This window comes from Zingiber officinale, chromosome 8A, assembly GCF_018446385.1.
Source record: "Zingiber officinale cultivar Zhangliang chromosome 8A, Zo_v1.1, whole genome shotgun sequence".
In the NCBI taxonomy this organism is placed as follows: Eukaryota; Viridiplantae; Streptophyta; class Magnoliopsida; order Zingiberales; family Zingiberaceae; genus Zingiber; species Zingiber officinale.
Genome location: NC_056000.1, coordinates 18,186,074 through 18,203,486, shown reverse-complemented (window position 1 = coordinate 18,203,486; position 17,413 = coordinate 18,186,074). Strand labels below are relative to the sequence as shown.

Below are 17,413 nucleotides of genomic sequence, written 5' to 3'. Positions count from 1 at the left end.
GGTTTATTTTCAAATATTTACATTACCTATAAAATTTTGTTAATCGTACCAGTAACCGTTGCATCGACAGAAAAAAGTTTCTCGAAGTTAAAGTTAATCAAAAATTATTTTCGATCAATAATATTATAGGATAGACAAAATGACCTAGTAATGTTGTCAATTGAGAAATAAATAGTCTGACAATTAGATTATGCATATTTGATAAATATTTTTACTTCTAAAATAGCTAGATAAGTAGTGTTTATGTAATTATTTCAAATATTTATTTACTTTTGAGTAATGTAATATATTATTTTTTATTTATTTATGTATTTAATGTATTTGTTATTTGCAAACTAGATTTTATCATTATTTATCGTAATAAAAGAGTCATTTTTTATTATTCGTTTTAGGTATTGTCGAACACTGGTACAATTCTGATTATTTCTGATGCTTCGGAAACCCAGATCCCATCATAAATAAATAATAATAATTCTAGATATTTATCTTATTTATCTTTTTAAGTTTTTTAAAAAAATAGAAAAAACCTTTCAAACCAAACAATGCCCAGCCACAATCAAAACTAAATTACTCATACAATGATGAGAGAAGGGGACTAAAGGCGGGCGGTTTTGGGAGGAAGAAGACTAGGAAAATAATGAGAAGAAGCCAAAGGGGTTTAAATAAAAAATTAACAGTATGTTTGGGAAATTGTCTTTATATATTTTTAGAGTATTTTAATAAATTTATAACCAATTGATCCTCTATTTTTTATTATATGATTATTTCACACTATTTGAATGGTAGTCGTCCAATTTCGAATCGTTTGGGAATTGACAAATTTCTCAACCTGCATCTCTAAGTTTGAGAAATATCTGAGGATTATCTGTTTTGGGTTATCTTGTGCACCCTATTTAGAAAGGTTGTTCTACTAAAGCTGAATAAACCTTGATAATTTGTTCCCTTCCAAAGTGTGTGGAACCGTCTTAGAAATACCTAAAAAATATCTCCTAGTTTATAAATTTTAAAGCAACATTTTGACATTATTCTTCAAAGGCAATTCAAATATAAAAGGGGAAAATTTTTAAGAGTTTTTTTTTCAAAATTAAAATCAACTTCTACATTTCTATTCATTGCAAAAAGAAAAAAAGAAAAAAAAAAAGACTAATCACTCCTGCATGCCTAAGCAAACTTATCAAATAAATTTGGTTAAATTTAAAAACTTAAAAATATTTTCATGACCCCGGGTGGTCGTAGTGGCGCAGCTAAGCAGGAAATTGAGGCAATTTCAATGGCTCACAGATGCTCTCTCCTTGCATAAAGGATGAGAAGTTAATCACATGGAAGTTGCCGGGCATGAACAACCATTGCCCTGTTATTTGTTTTCCATTATATTATGTTTTCTCAAACGATTATAGTTAGTCTACAGTGGTGCATGAAAGTTGTCAAAATCTCAGTGGACATCTGAAAACTTTTTTATTTAGGAAAACACTAGTCATCTGAGAATTTTAAGCATTCAAATCTTCTTTGAATCTTGTACTGAGTAGTTGAGCTAATGCATATTCTTTTGTAACCTTTTTAAGCTTTGTTAGTTCAGTTCAGTCAATTCAAGCATTCTTATTATCTTGAAGAGAAGCAAGCACTTTAGATGATCGACCACATCTTACGTTATTAATTTCTAATTTATAGATGTCTGATATTACATGCAAATGGTGAGGAAGAACTATATACCACTTATGAACATGATCTGATGATTGAATTGGAAATTTCAGAGACAGTTTCCTCGAGAAGTAGATCGAGCACCTTCTTTGCAACTTCTGCTGCTATCTCACGGTTCTCTTCCGACCACCAAACTTTGTTCTTCACTTCCTCTTCTGTGAGCTCGATAATCCTGAGCCAATTTTGACTGTGATCTTGACCGACAGGCTTGAAATTGCTTGTTGTCTCAGGAGTTGCGGGCGGTTCTCTGCTGCTAGAGTGGAGAAGAAAATCTGAGGCTGTGCAGTTGAGGTTCTCAAACTTAGACGAGAGTCTCCTTGGGTTCTGGAACTCTGATATCTCCTCTTCTTCTGGATTACGCCAACAATTAGCACAACTATAATGGGTGATTAGAATTACTAAAACTCACCTGAATCGAGAGAATTAGAGTAGCGGATGAGGAAAGGATAGTCGAGGACTGAAACAGGACTAAGATCTTGATGGCAGCAGCAAGGCATGCTCTTTGTGCTGTTACAGTCGTCAATTCCGCAAGGTTTGCTACTTCGGTGCTCTTTCTCAGGTGAATTCTCCTTTCCAAGCACAGAATTCTTGCGATTGTTCCTGGTCTCCACTCCGCTGGAGAATTCCTCTTTCCTCTTCTTTAGCTTACATTTCCTGCCAATTCTCTCTACTTTCTCCTCAGGAACGAAGCTCAGAACCAGGAAGTTCTCGTTCTCCTGCCTCAGGAAAACAGGAGCTTCACAAAGTGACCGCCCAGACTCCGGAGAGGCGCAGGGGAACACTGGCATCGAATCGAGCCCCATCATCCGCGCCACCACGGAGGGACTCACCGGCTGTGTCTTCTTCTGCGCAGCACCACTGTCACCGGCCGCATTGCCACCGAGGCTCGCGCACAACAGTCGACGAACGAACGCAGACACACAACCGGTGCCGGCGTTGGAATTCAAGCGGAAGGGGGAGGGTGGTCGAGGGGTCTTCATGAGGAGGGGGAGAGAGCAACAAGTGGAAGGAAGAAGAAGGAGAAGGAGGAGTTGTGGGGAGTAGGTAGCGCAGTAAGAGGAAGATTTGAATGGAAAGAGGAGGGAACAGAGGAGGCAGAAAGCACAGGCTTTTGCTTTTGAAACGAACAGTGACGATAGAGGGAGAAGCATAGGGGTGGACGTTGTCGGAGGTGGGCCATGGAGAGTTGCTTTTGGTCTGGGAGGGTAAGAGAGGGAGGTGGGTGGAACGGAGGCCCGGCAAACTGCTTGTGGCAGTGGCACCAACATTTCTCCACCCTTCTGCTGCTGCTGCTGCTGGTGTTTCAGTGTTTTGCAGGTTTTTGCTGGTGGTGGTGGTGAGGCAGTCAAGTCAACAGAGTGTGACTGAGAAGCATTAAATCTCCTCGAGGAAATTGACGAGGGTGGTGGTTAACGCCCACCGCAAGGGCGACGATAGCAGCGGATGGGTTTTCAAAAGAGCAAATATCTACACTCATCTCGTTAGAATTTTGAGTTTGGACTTCTCTACAAAAGCGTCCAATTTAAAGATCCTAGAAACAAGATGAGGAACTGAGTCAATCAAAGAATGATAAAAAGTATAGGCTTTATTTTATATATAAAATTCCTATTGTTTACTCGGAAATGTATGGAAACAATTGTACGCACGAGAAATTTCTCTCATCTAACATTTTGATCTTACTATGTAATTAATTAGCTCTTCTTGGGTCCTCACTTAATATATGATGGCTGTCATGCTCGATGACTATCCATGAGTTTTAAACTCATTAACCTGTTGTATTTGTCATCCACGCTTCAGCTTCAATTGGCTCGATTAGTCCTACTCACCTGCCAATATTCATTGCCATAGAAGAAATAGATCATGAATTAGAACAAGGCTCGAAAAAAAAAGGAAAAGGGGAGGATGAGATCCAATCACAAGAAACCCACAACTAATTCTACACAAACTAATTCTGAAAAATAAATTTACCAGACGTGTATACTTGTTATGGCATAGTGACCTCAAATTACGCATATAGGTGTGACTAAACTGACGCATGTTCTGGACACACTTATTCTACAGTGCTGATTTAAGATTTTGATGAATTAATTCATGTACATATACCTCAGCATCTTAAATACCCATACATATTCATGAAACATTAAATCTAAAAGTCACAGTTGGTTCTACATAAAGCAATGTGATTTCCTTGGCAAATGGAATCTCCTGCAAACCAGATATAAGTATATAACAGGGATCTAAGTCACAGTTCATCGTTCATCGTGAGCTTATACACTATTAACATTTAGCACAGCTTATGTTGAGATATACAAAGCTAAAAGGTCCACTTTTCACTTTCCTAAACTTCCTGATCATCTTCTGCTCACAGAATAATACTCAGCATTGCATAGAACTGAACATGCAACTGGCAGTTCAAACCTTGATATTACAAAGTGATTCACGAGCTGTGAGATTTGTCCCTCTTCGTCGTTCCTGAAGATGATGGTTCACCTGTAGAGTCGGGAGAAACTGGCAAAGGCTCTTTCTTTAAAGTTGTTGGCATCCCGGATATTTCCTGGCAGAAGTCCAATCTTAGTTAAGTATGATAAAAACGGATACTAATCAAACCAAAACTTAGCAGGAAGTATCTGCCATTAAAAAGTTAAAAGTCTGGAGTTTCTACAGAAAACTAATGGCCAGAATTGCAATTTGCAAGAAAACAAAAAGCAATTATTATAATATGCATATCCATTTCAAGTGAAACTGATAAAAACCTTATAAGAAGAGTTTGGACAAAATGGAAGTTGCCTACTATTCCTTTGGCTTTGTCACAAGTGAGATTGCTACTCCTGCTTGTATCATTTAGTGAGCTCAAGCAAAAATATTTGATGGTGTCAGAACGTAATTTCATTACCTTGCTGAGGTTGTTCTCATGATAATAGATTTTTAAAAATAGTTTACGAATTTTCTCTGCTTTACACGAATGGGCACGAGAATGTCCAATGAATATAAAAGAATAAAACTCTCTTGCACAATTTGGTTATGGTATTTGAAGTTATCAATGCAGATAGAAGAGAGGAAGGTGAAAATGAAGCAACAGAATATATACCTTCATTAAGTGTAACCTGAGATCACTTGGCCGAACTTCTTCCCCAATACAAACCATAACAAATTGAGAATACTGATACAGAACGTCAGCAGCAGCTTGCTTTTTTTGTTCAGTCTGAATTAACACAAGCATAGTAGCAAAAACTACCATAAAAATCAACCTAAGCTATCAAAGATATAAGCACAAAATACATTCATAAACAATAAAACATAATGAGTACTATATCAGACAAAATATGTTGCCTTTGCTAAAATGATAATGTTGAGTCCAAACCCAAATACAAAATTTCAAGCGACATTATGCCTCAACAACTGGCATAAAAATAGTGTACAATAATGTTATCAACGTCAGTCCAAGTCAGAATAAAAAGGATGAAGGTTACATATGAAGATTTCATTATGCTCAGAGAGAGAATCCAAGATTGCTTGCTTGTTATTCTTGTAGACTCACATGAGCAAGAATAGTAGTAATAAGAATATGTTGGATTTATTTGTTAATAATAACAATAAGATGCTGTTTCAATTAATAATAAAGCAGCAGGTAAATACTGCAATTTATGCTATTGAAAGTGGAAACAGTTCATGTTGGATACAGGCCAGTGCAAATGATGCTGCTTCATTTGTCAACTATGCACTAGTAATATATAATGGTAAACTAAGATTTTTTGACGTCTATTAAAAATAAAATCATTTATTTATTTATATTGACTTAAACTTAGGGATAAAGGTTATATATTACTTGATTAGTCAATCATTTCGAGTAATAGTCTTCTTTGTTTCTCCCTTTTGCATCTCTCAGAAATGGACATTTTAATATGCATTCAGACTATGATCTTACCTCAACCTTTATCCCTCTGTCCTTCTATGGCTAATAAGTTTTGGAAAGTGAAAGAAAGTTCAAATACATCTCTTTAGTACAACAAAAAAGACATCTGCAGCATTAAGGAAACAAAGACAGGTAAACCACAGGGCTTACCTCAGGAATGCTTTGAAGTTCTAATTAAGAAGTAAATGCATGCTCTTTAAGGTGAACAGCGAAACAACACTCATGCATAAATGAGGCCATCTACAAGTTTCATGAAACACAAATAGTGATGGAAGAATAACATTCTGGCAAAACGAGTATTTGTCCACTTTGCCAATCAATGTTTCTTTTTTATTTTTAATAAAGGATTTGTAAGATCAATCACAAATTCTTAGGAGTCAGTTTTTAGTTTTCATAAGGCAATTACAACACCTCCAATCATTGTTGTGGTTAAATTTTAATTAGTAAACCTGCGACCTTTTTCATATCACATTGCCAACTTTTAATTAACAAAATATACACAATACATTAGCTACGGTTCTAGAAAAAAAAGACAGACAATTGTCCAAAAGAGTTCTATGTTTAAGTATTTTCTCCACTCAGGTCCCATTTTCATTAATTACCAGCCAAGTCCACACTACTCACTAGCCAAGTGGCAAAAACGAAAAAGAGGAGCAGCAGGGCAAAAAACTAGAAAAGAAAAAGAAGGATTTTTCTAAAGTAATTGCCAAAAAGAAAAACAAGCATTCCACCCGTTATTTAAGATGGCGAAATCAATTGCACAAAAAAAAAAAACACAGAATGAACTAAGAGATGTATGAAAAGAGTAGCTATGACGCACTAAATATATAGAAGTTTGATTTGGAAACTCTTAAACGGATACATACTGCGCCGAATAATTCGTAATGGCTGTCAAATACACTTTAATTGCAAAGCTAAAGCTCCTGGAGGATGCCTATGGGATTGGGATGACTAGTACTGACGCTCAATCAGAACCGTGATCGGGGTAAAAAAAACCAATTTCAGTTTCATATGCGAGGCTCAATTTTGAACAAAAAAGACAGATACGATTACAGCAAATATAATCTTCAAACATGAACTAAAAGCATCACTCGTACAAATCACATCGTTGATAAACATAAATCTAACCGACAAAAAACAACAATTGATACCTCGTAATCATCCTCTACGATAGCCTTCGGCGTCCGCCCCATCGCTTCTCTTCCCCTTCCCGACATCAGCGTCGGCGGCTCGATCCCTAAAACCCACTTTCATGTCCCAGCATAACACGGCCCACGCAAAGTTTCATTTTGGCCCGGAGGAGCGCTCGCGACGGTCTAGCAGCCTAACATTTTGTTGCCCCGGGACATATATATATAACTGATCTACTATCGGATCTTAAAACAGGTTCTCAGTGTTGTTTGGGTACAGTTAGTTTTGCACCCTGGTCCAGTAATTATCATCCTGGGCTTAACAGGGACGGCCCATTTCAGATTATCGGATTCGGATTCGGATTCGAATCCATTGACTAATGAGGATCGAGCGATTTGAAAAAGGAAATTAGGGTTTGCTGCTCCCGCTTCCCTGGCCCCGTTCTATTCGCTTACAAGACCCTTCTATAAAAGTTTCGCATCCACGGCTTCTTCCTTCCCAAATCGCACGGGGAGGTTAGAGTTAGGGACCGCTAGATCGAAGCCACGATCCCAGGCTGCACTTAATCTTCTCCTCCGATCTGTGGCCCCGCTCGTCTTTGTTCCCTTTTGATTACAGTTAAGGTATCGCTCTCCGCCCTCCGACTTAGGGTTTCTTTACGAACCGATCGGATTCTAAATTTTCATATCCATTTCATGGTTTCTATGTTTGCGATTTCTTTCTTCTTCTTCTTTTTTTTTTTTTTTTGCTTGCAATCGTTCATTTCGGTGGCGGATCCATATCTACTTTGTCGCAGTTTAGTTCGAGTTGTTTCTTTGTTTGAACAAGTATTTGTACTAGAATGTGGCTGCACTTTGTGGCGCTTTTGTTTATTCAACGAGGGCTTAATTTTGTATGTGCATTGACTACTTCATCATAATAGTTCGGTTTAGGGGCTAGGGTTTTACACATTTCCTTGGTTTTACACATTCCCTTCGCTGAATATTATTTATTTTACTTACATTCAATAACGCCGGCGACGGTGGCATAGTACTCCGGTTCAGGGCCTAAAGTTCATACACATTTCCTTCGCGTAATACTTTTTTTTTACTTACATGCAAGAATTTCATTGCAGCTGTCCCTTTTTTTTTTTAACTTTTTCACTTCATTCCGAGTTGGTTTGGGTATGTATGGATTCTCACTGGCTTGTTGATTACTATTCTTTTGAATGTCCCAATCAGGATATTTTGAGCAAGTAAACTATCTTGTCTATTGGATTTTCATTGGTCTTTCTGGTCTTAGAATATTTTTAGCAAAACTGATGTTTTCTTTGATATTTATTTTGTTAGTTACAATGATGATCAGTACTTGCACGTCATGCATACATCTAGATTGTTATTGATCTTAGAAGATATGAACTGGGAATTTACTTTTCTTAACAAAACGGATATGTTGTTTGATCTTCATTGTTTTGTTCGTTACAGTGATGGTAATTACTAACACGTTCTTACTTCTAGGTTGTATTTGAGTTTACAGCTTTTATGTGTGCATAGAAAAATTAATATTGATTTCTCTCAACTACATTGTTAAGCATAAAGCTAAGTAAAATGTCATTTACTGAATAGTTTGTTGCATCATTAAGCTCCCATACATTATAATTAAATTGATATATTAGAAAACTTTCTCCAGGTAGATCATGGTTAGGCACTGGATTAAATTTCTTATTTTACTCATTATTTTGTTTTCTATTTGTTGCTTTATTGTTCTTTAGTGCCTTGAATATGGCGATGGAGATTACCCAGATTCTGTTGGCTGCCCAATCTGCTGATGGGCAGATTAGAACTGTCGCTGAAGAGAACCTTAAGCAGTTTCAGCAACAGAATCTTCCGCTTTTCATCCATTCGTTATCCACTGAGCTATCAAGTGAACATAAGCCTCCTGAATCTCGTAGACTTGCTGGTCTTATACTGAAGAATTCTCTGGATGCAAAGGATGCTGCCCGTAGGGAAGAACTGACTCAGAGTTGGGTCAGCATGGATCCATCTATCAAATCCCAAGTGAAAGAATCCTTGTTGCTGACACTTGCATCACTGGTTTCTGAAGCACGGCACACCTCTTGTCAGGTCATTGCTAAGGTTGCATCCATTGAGATACCCCGACGTGAATGGCAGGAGCTTATAGTGAAGCTGCTGAACAACATGACTCAGCCAGATTCCCCTGCTCCATTAAAGCAAGCAACATTGGAGGCATTGGGCTATGTTTGTGAGGAGATATCTCCTCAAGACCTGGAGCAGGAACAAGTAAATGCTGTCCTCACTGCTGTTGTGCAGGGTATGAACCAAATGGAGCATAGTTCTGAAGTTCGCCTTGCAGCTGTTAAAGCTCTCTACAATGCTCTAGATTTTGCTCAGGCTAACTTCGAAAATGAGACAGAGAGGAATTTTATCATGAAAGTTGTTTGTGAGACTGCTATGGCCAAAGAACCAGAAATCAGACAAGCATCTCTCGAGTGTCTTGTTTCGATAGCCTCTACATATTATGGTTACCTTGAGCCATATATGCAGACTCTTTTTAATTTAACTTCTAATGCAGTGAGAGGAGACCAGGAGCCTATTGCTCTTCAAGCCATTGAATTCTGGAGCTCAATTTGTGATGAAGAGATTCAGATTCAAGAGGAGAGTGAGGAAGAAGATACTGGAAGTTCTCCGCATTCTAATTTCATAAATCAGGCGCTTCCTGTGCTTGTGCCTTTAATGCTAGAAACACTGTTAAAGCAAGAGGAAGATCAGGACCAGGAGGATGGTGTCTGGAATTTGTCTATGGCTGGTGGAACTTGTCTTGGACTCATTGCAAGGACTGTTGGAGATACAATTGTTCCCCTTGTGATGCCTTTTGTGGAGAGTAATATAACAAAGGATGACTGGAGATGCCGTGAGGCAGCTACTTTTGCATTTGGTTCAATTCTTGAAGGTCCATCTGTTAAGAAACTTGCACCTCTCGTTCATTCTGGACTTGAGTTCTTGCTGAATGCAATGAAAGACCATAGTAGTCATGTCAAGGACACAACTGCATGGACCCTTGGTAGGATATTTGAGTTCTTGCATTCAGCAAGTAGTGAATATTCAGTTTTAACTGCTGCAAATCTTCCACGGATTATAGCTGTTTTATTGGAAAGCATAAGGGATGCTCCAAATGTGGCTGAGAAAGTCTGTGGAGCCATTTATTTTCTGGCACAGGGATATGAGGGAGGAGATTCGAGTTCATCATTGCTCACACCTTATCTAGGTGATATTGTTACAGCTCTCCTATCTACAGCTGATCGGGCAGACACAAGCAATCCTAGGCTTCGTTCTTCTGCTTATGAAACACTAAATGAGTTAGTACGATGCAGCAACCTGCGTGAAACTTCAAGCATGGTCGCACAACTCCTCCTGGAAATTATGAATAGGTTAAGTAAGACTTTGGAACTTCAGATTGTATCCTCAGATGACAGGGAAAAACAGAGTGATCTGCAAGCCCTGCTCTGCGGTGTTCTTCAAGTAATAATACAAAAATTGAGTAACTCGGATGAGACAAGTTCCATAATAAACCAATATGCTGATCAGATGATGATCTTATTTCTGCAAGTTTTTGCATGCCGTAGTTCTACTGTCCATGAAGAAGCCATGCTTGCACTTGGTGCCCTTGCCTATGCTACAGGGCCTCAATTTGCTAAGTACATGCAAGAGTTTTACAAGTATTTGGAGATGGGTTTACAGAATTTTGAAGAGTATCAAGTCTGCTCAATATCTGTAGGCGTTGTTGGTGATATTTGTCGAGCATTAGACGACAAGATTCTTCCTTATTGTGATGGTATTGTGAGTCAACTTCTGAAGAACCTCTCAGATCCTGTTCTGCATCGATCTGTAAAGCCTCCTATATTTTCATGTTTTGGAGATATTGCTCTTGCAATTGGTGAGCACTTTGAGAAGTACATTCCTTATGTGATCCCCATGCTGCAAGGAGCTGCAGATCACTGCTCTGAGTTGAGTCCAGATGATGATGATATGCAAGAATATGGAAATCAACTTCGACGTGGCATTTTTGAGGCTTATTCTGGTATCCTTCAAGGATTTAAAAGTTCCAAGGCAGCTCTGATGGTTCCTCATGCAAACCGTCTTCTAAAGTTCATAGAAGCCGTTGTCAGCGATAAGTTTAGGTAGGAATAATCCCTGATGATTTTTGTTCTTTCTTTTTATGTGACATCTAAAGATAACTTCAAATTTGGTTATTTTTCTAGGGATGAGGAGGTAACCAAAGCTGCAGTGGCAGTGTTAGGTGATCTTGCAGATGCTCTTGGTCCGAACACGAAAGTACTGCTGAAGGACCATACCTTTCACGTAGAGTTACTGGGAGAGTGTATTCAGTCGGACAATGACCAACTGAAGGAGACTGCAGTTTGGACGCAAGGAATGATTCAGAGGGTATTAGTTTCATGAGGCAAGATCTATATAACTGCATCGTGTTAAAGGTGTCCGTCTACTTAGCCCATGGTCTTTAGCTGTGTATCACATTTTATGGTTTTATATTATTTCTGCACTTCTTTCGTGTCCTTAGTGTCCATGTTTTGCTACCCTTGGTTAAATGCTCGATATGGAGTTCGAACTTGTTTTACAGTCCACTGTTTTGTGGTCGGAAAACATGAAATGCATGCAATCGGCTAAGACTGCAACTGCACTGTTGCTTATTTTCTGCTAACTATTTTATTGCAGTTTTTATGGTTAAATTTGTCATCATGGTCTGTTATGCTGTATACATCACAACTCCGAGATTTCGTTTTGCTGCTTCCACTCTTTATTGCCCAACTAATCTCAGTGCATATATGATAAATCCAGTTATATCATACATGGGGATTGCTGGATGACAACTTAGAATATAAGTGCATAGATGCAATTACAGATTGTATATCTATAATGTTCGCTTCAATGGCCTGTGAAGTATTTCACCTAAAATATATAAAATAGTTTTGAGGAACTTTTTTACTGAAAAATATTTTCTATATTAGATGAAAAACATGATAATATTTTTCTTCTCCAAAGGACTTGTGAATAATTTTAACGGGGACAGAATAGAAATGGATTTACAGTTGATAATGGAGTGCAGACGAGAAAAAACGACATAGCGAATGCTAAGGATTATGTATAGGGTATAATCGAGTCAAATTGAATTTTTTAATTTTGAATTTGGTTCATTTATAATTGAACTGAGCTCAAGTTTTATTTAATAAATAAACATAACTCATGAATTTATTCAAATTTTTATCGAATTTAAACGAGTTTAATAAATATAAATTATAAATTTAAATGTTTATTAAAAATTAAATTATATATTTAGAAAAAATTAAAATATTCTTATTAAAATTTATAATTTTATTTTAATAAATAAATTTAATATATTTGTCTATATATTTTTATAAGTAAAATGTAAATTTTATAAATTTAATATTAAAATTATTTTTTTATTTAAAAATTAATTTATAAGTTTGCTAACGAAGAAGTTCATGAATTAATGAGGTAAGTATTGTGAAGTTTGAGCTTGATTTATTTATCTTAACGAGTCTCATTAAATGAACTTTTATCGAATCGAGGTTCGAATAGTTCATGAGCAATTTGGTTCATTTATATCCTTATTATGTGGCAAAAGATTATTCATTCGCTCCCGCGTCTTCGTCAACTCGTTCTTAGACCAACATGAAGGAGATAAATCATAGATGACTACTAATCATTAGTGTAGATGGTAAGGTATAGAAGGAGACATGCATAGATATATTAAGTTTTGACCTAAAATTTTTAGGTGGTAACACTCGATGGAGAAAAAAAGGGATAGAAACGTCAATGCTGGGGATAAGGGATAGAAAGGGATTCACAGTTTATAACCGAGAGAAAATAAAAAAAAAACGAGTGAAAAGCTAGAGAATTATGCGTTCGCTTTTTATAGTAAATTTACCACCATGTGGGGACAAGTATCAATTGAGAAAGCGTGTTGGAGAATGAGGTTGTAAGGGGGTGTTCAAAGGTTATCAGATGGTCGACGGAAAATCAATCATTTAGGTTAAAAAGTAGTAATAATTTCATACGAATGTTTTGTACAGTTTGTATTTAGCAAGTAATAATTATCCTCTGGTCATACCATCTTATATGATTTGCCCTGGGAGGTGTGGTGAAAGTACACGGAGTTGTGATTTAAGCATCTATGATTTAATTCTTAGTTATAATATATTTATAAAGATTTATTTTTCAAATGAGATGTGTAACTAAGGGATGCTGAGCTTCTGAATCACCTGCAGCGCTTCTCAATTTATCTTAGTTACGGATGAAAAATTTCAATAAGGCCTAGTCGGTCGCTTCAAGTTCGATATTATTTGACCTGCTTAATCATTTTTTTTATATATTATGTTGTTTTCATCTTAGGACAGAGTGTCATAGTTAAGTTCTCCAATGATAGAACAGAGATTTAGAGTTCAAGACTCAACTGTGAAATATTATTCAGAATTTTTCTCCTTAATGGTAGCAGATATGAGAATGTTAGCTGTTAGGATGTGCCTTCACGTGTAGTTTCCTGATTTACCTTAGATTCGACGTTATCTGACCTAATTAATCATTTTTTATATTATACTTTTTTTTAGAGTGACCCTCTAGAGCATAGCCGAGTTGGTTATCAAATAACAGGTTTACAGAATTGAACAAAAGTCAAATTCTAGCAAACATCGAGGAATTACCCTCCCATATGATAGCTAGCTTCGGTTTCCTGATTTACTCCCTCCTAATAGTGTGGAACAATCGTGAGAGGGGGGGGGGGGGGTCGTCAGGGTGACGGATTTTAGCTTTTGCATAATTATATTATTCCTTTTTTTGCTCCTATGACTATGGTGTAGTGGAAGGACATTCAGTTATCACACATGCACTCATAGTTTGATTCTCAAATATAACTCATTTGTAGGATTTTTTCCCTCTAAATGGGATCCATAACTAGGGGTTTAAACGAATTGAATCGAGCCGAATATGAAGAAAAATCTAAGGCTCGAATTCGGCTCAAAATTAATTATATTCGAGTTTAAGCTCAATTTGAAGCTTGAAATGTTTACAATTTTTAGCTCGGGTTTGGCTCGAATCAGAGCTCGGGTTCGAGTTCTGCTCGAAAGATTCGAACATGTTCGTGAATTATTCGAACTATTACTCAAAAATAAGTACTCGAAAGACTCAAAATTTATTTATTTAATATATAATTATATTATATTAATTAAATATTAAGGCTAGCAAGCGGCTTGCAAACTAACGAACTAAATAATTTGGGCTCGAGTTCGGTTCAAAAAAAAGTTTAAACATGTTTGAGTTTGGCTCAAATTTGACAAGTTCGAATACGAATCAAATATTTATCGAGCCGGCTTGAAAGCTCGTGAACTAGCTTAATTTGTTTACACCCTTATCCATAACCAAGGGATGTTGGACTTCTAGGTCGTTCGTCACGAGTGATTCTCGATTTACCCTAGCGCTTCCTGATTTACCCTAGCGCCCGATGGGAAATTTTCATGGAGCTGAACTGGTGGCCCTAGGTTCGACATTTCCTGACCTGGTTATTCCTTTTTTTTTATATATATTGTACTTTCTCGCCCTAGGACATAACCGAGTTGTCAGTTTTTTTTTGCTCCTGGGAGCAGAGTATCATGGTTAGACCTTCTAGTGATAGATTAGGGATCTAGAATTTGAAACACAACTGCAGCATATTATTGGAAAATTTTCTCCTTAATGGGTAGCGAACCTGAGAATGGTGGCTATCAAGATGTATCTGTTGGAACCCCAAGGTTGTTTTGGTGTGATCAACAAGTTAAGTTAGGTCCTGTGTGTTTCTAACCTTGTGTCTAAGTGTGCAGGAGCTTAGGAGCACAGGTACTCGAGCGGAAGACGCAGCCAGCGAGAAGGACGACACGCGGTGCGTCCGAGGGACGAGGTGCTGCGGAAGAGTACATCGGCGGACGAGAAGGAAGCGTGCGGTGGTTCCGAGGGTGAAAGCCGGAGCGGAAGATTGCTCAGGGAGCAAGAGACGCAGCTAGCAAGAAGGTCGGCACGGGGTGCAACCGAGGGACGAAGATTGCGAATGAGTATGCTGGTGGACGAGAAGGAAACACGCGGCGATTCCGAGGGACGAGAAGCTGGAGGGAAGCCTGCTCGAGAAGACCGGAAGTTGGGTTCGGGTGAGCCCTTTTCCGGATGGCAGAGATCACCCAAGCGAGCGGATCCGGAGTTGAAGACCCAGACCGAGGCGGACTGAACCGGAGCAAAGGTCCCGACAGAGAAAAGTCAATCGCTGTTGACTTTGGTGCTCTAGGCGCCCGGAACAGCCCGGGGCGCCCGAAATGGCTCCGAGCGCCCGGACCAGACTTTTGACCAGGATCGAACTTTGACTCGATCTGAACGTTGAGGGATAAAATTTATCCCCCCAGGACGCCCGGAACCCTTCCAGGCGCCCCCGACCAAGGCTATAAATATAACCTTGGTCTAGAAGCTTTTTAACGAACTCATTACTTGTAATTCCAACGCTTGTGCGCTTCTAGTTGTAGTTGAGCTTCTGTTTTTTGCGCTTCAACGTTGTAAGAGGCTTCTCTGCCTGAAGGAGTTTTAGTGCTTAATCTTCCTTGGATTAACAACCACATCGGTAGTAACCAAGTAAATATCGTGTGCCTCGTTCTTTTAATGTTTTATTTATCTACTCTGTTTATTAAGCAAGTGTTAGCTTAAAGAGTTCGAGAAGGGTTGTTCGTTATTTTTTACAGGACTATTCAATAACCCCCTTCTAGCCGGCCGCAACGGTCCTACAAGTGGTATCAGAGCCGAGTACGCCTCAAAAGGACTAACCGCCGTCTGAAGCAACAAAATGATGGTCGGAGCTAGCAGCTACCCACCAGCATTCGAGGGGGAGCTTACCTCTTGGAGGCAAAGAATGGAGGTATATTTAAACTCAGATGTTGGTATTTTTTTAATAATGAAATTTGGTTATGAAGCACCGAAGAACACGAACGGAGAAAAAATCGACATACGCCTCTGGACCGAGAAGCAACGTGACGAGTCTATGGCAAACGCTTGGGCAGAATTTCACATTCTAAGTGCAATACCAAATGAAGATTTCGACAGAGTCAGAGAATACAAAAGCACGAAAGAACTTTTGAAAAGTTCTTGAAACTCTACGAAAAATAAGTCGAGGCTGAATCCAACACCGATCCGTCATCTGAACAGCCCGAGAATGAAGAAACTGGCGCAACAGCCGAAGCACATCTCGAGGACGTAGAAAACCCTTCTTCACTGAGCATCGATGAAGGGGGAGAATCTTCGAAAGAAAGCAATTCAACAAGGGGAGAACCAACGGCCAACAAGGTAAGTAAGGTATGACCTCTTCCTTCTGAACAATTGATTAAAACAATTGAAAAGTTGTCTGAAGATTTTTGCGAATTAGAAATTGAATCGTCAAAAAAGTTTTTCGGATTAAGAAATCTACTGTCAAAAGAATCATCAAAAGATTTTTGCAAATCAGAATTTTTGTTGTCAAAAAATTCTTGTGAATTACAAAATATTTTGTCGAATGAATTCTGCAAATTAGAAAATATTTTTCTGAAAGAATTTTGCAAAGTAAAGACATTGCTGAAAGAATTTTTACAAATTATATTGTCGAAATTTTTTATTAAGTTAGAGTTTATACTATCAAAATATTTTTGCGAATTAGGAATTCAAAAAACAATAGAAAATAACATGTTACAATTTATACAAATTTTTACATGTTTAAATTTTCTTGCTTCAAATTTAAGAAATTATGATAAATTAAAATAAAAATTTAAATTTTTTTGATAAAAGCATTAGAATAAATAAATAAATAAATGCATAGAATTTTTTTTTAAATGTTATCAATTTTCTTATATTTTCTTGCATAAAGTTTTGAGTTTAGAAAGATTTTTTCTTGACGGCGAAAACTTAGAAATTTTTCAAAAGTTATTTTTGACTTAGAAATTTCCCCTTGACTTGAAATTTTTTTCTTGAAAATCATTGAAATAGACTTTCATATTTTTTTTAAGTGTCAACCCTTAGATTCTTTTTTTTACCCAATTTTTTATGTGATCAAAGGAGGAGAAAAAGTATAAGTTTAGGGGGAAGTAGAAATTTTTTGAAATTTAATTTTTCTATCTTGTTGCACGTTATTGCTATATAAATTGTTTAATTTTCATGTCTATTTTGACCCTAGCTTAACTTGAGTTGATCACATCAAAAAGGGGGAGATTGTTGGAACTCCAAGGTTGTTTTGGTGTGATCAACAAGTTAAGTTAGGTCCTGTGTGTTTCTAACCTTGTGTTTAAGTGTGCAGGAGCTTAGGAGCACAGGTACTAAAGCGGAAGACGCAGCTAGCGAGAAGGACGGCACGCGGTGCGTCCGAGGGACGAGGTGCTGCGGAAGAGTACACCGGCAGACGAACAAGAAGCGTGCAGTGGTTCCGAGGGACGAAAGCCGGAGCGGAAGATTGCTCGGGGAGCAAGAGACGCAGCTAGCGAGAAGGCCGGCACGGGGTGTGACCGAGGGACGAAAATTGCGGATGAGTACGCAGATGGACGAGAAGGAAACACGCGGCAATTCCGAGGGACGAGAAGCCGGAGGGAAGCCTGCTCGAGAAGAC

General features: G+C 37.9%; 3 protein-coding genes across 6 annotated transcripts; 1 reads left to right on the top strand and 2 right to left on the bottom strand.

The window, feature by feature from the left end:
- Window positions 1-1,641: 1,641 nt before the first annotated feature.
- On the bottom strand, window positions 1,642-3,270 carry LOC122012877. Of its 2 annotated transcripts, none has more exons than XM_042569536.1 (2): window positions 2,108-3,270; window positions 1,642-2,045 (listed from the first exon to the last, which is right to left on the bottom strand). In XM_042569536.1, exons 1-2 carry the CDS (start codon window positions 2,964-2,966, stop codon window positions 1,714-1,716), a joined length of 1,191 nt encoding a protein of 396 aa, XP_042425470.1. In that variant the 5' UTR covers window positions 2,967-3,270; the 3' UTR covers window positions 1,642-1,713. The 2 variants fall into 2 exon arrangements, with proteins under 2 accessions (XP_042425470.1, XP_042425469.1); XM_042569535.1 differs by having other exon boundaries at window positions 1,642-2,048; window positions 2,108-3,264.
- A 631-nt stretch (window positions 3,271-3,901) lies between these two features.
- On the bottom strand, window positions 3,902-6,948 carry LOC122012878. Of its 2 annotated transcripts, none has more exons than XM_042569538.1 (3): window positions 6,763-6,948; window positions 4,787-4,849; window positions 3,902-4,252 (listed from the first exon to the last, which is right to left on the bottom strand). In XM_042569538.1, exons 1-3 carry the CDS (start codon window positions 6,826-6,828, stop codon window positions 4,136-4,138), a joined length of 246 nt encoding a protein of 81 aa, XP_042425472.1. In that variant the 5' UTR covers window positions 6,829-6,948; the 3' UTR covers window positions 3,902-4,135. The 2 variants fall into 2 exon arrangements, with proteins under 2 accessions (XP_042425472.1, XP_042425471.1); XM_042569537.1 differs by having other exon boundaries at window positions 4,787-4,900; window positions 6,763-6,947.
- Window positions 6,949-7,158: 210 nt separating this feature from the next.
- On the top strand, window positions 7,159-11,493 carry LOC122012875 (importin subunit beta-1-like). 2 transcript variants are annotated; one of them, XM_042569534.1, is made up of 3 exons: window positions 7,159-7,359; window positions 8,493-10,919; window positions 11,001-11,493. In XM_042569534.1, the coding sequence occupies exons 2-3, from the start codon at window positions 8,503-8,505 to the stop codon at window positions 11,197-11,199; spliced, it is 2,616 nt and encodes an 871-aa protein (XP_042425468.1). In that variant the 5' UTR covers window positions 7,159-7,359; window positions 8,493-8,502; the 3' UTR covers window positions 11,200-11,493. The 2 variants fall into 2 exon arrangements, with proteins under 2 accessions (XP_042425468.1, XP_042425467.1); XM_042569533.1 differs by having other exon boundaries at window positions 7,159-7,365.
- The last annotated feature ends 5,920 nt before the right edge of the window (window positions 11,494-17,413 follow it).

Bases quoted from the DNA above. Each gene is read 5' to 3' on its own strand.
- LOC122012878 (XM_042569537.1), bottom strand. From the start codon at position 6,828: ATGTCGGGAAGGGGAAGAGAAGCGATGGGGCGGACGCCGAAGGCTATC. The intron at 4,901-6,762 runs GTATCAATTGTT...GTGTTAATTCAG, and splicing joins TCGTAGAGGATGATTACGAG to ACTGAACAAAAAAAGCAAGC. The intron at 4,253-4,786 runs GTATATATTCTG...GACTTCTGCCAG, and splicing joins TCAGGTTACACTTAATGAAG to GAAATATCCGGGATGCCAAC.
- LOC122012875 (XM_042569534.1), top strand. From the start codon at position 8,503: ATGGCGATGGAGATTACCCAGATTCTGTTGGCTGCCCAATCTGCTGAT. The intron at 10,920-11,000 runs GTAGGAATAATC...TTATTTTTCTAG, and splicing joins GTTGTCAGCGATAAGTTTAG to GGATGAGGAGGTAACCAAAG.
- LOC122012877 (XM_042569535.1), bottom strand. From the start codon at position 2,966: ATGTTGGTGCCACTGCCACAAGCAGTTTGCCGGGCCTCCGTTCCACCC. The intron at 2,049-2,107 runs GTGAGTTTTAGT...GGCGTAATCCAG, and splicing joins CTCTAATTCTCTCGATTCAG to AAGAAGAGGAGATATCAGAG.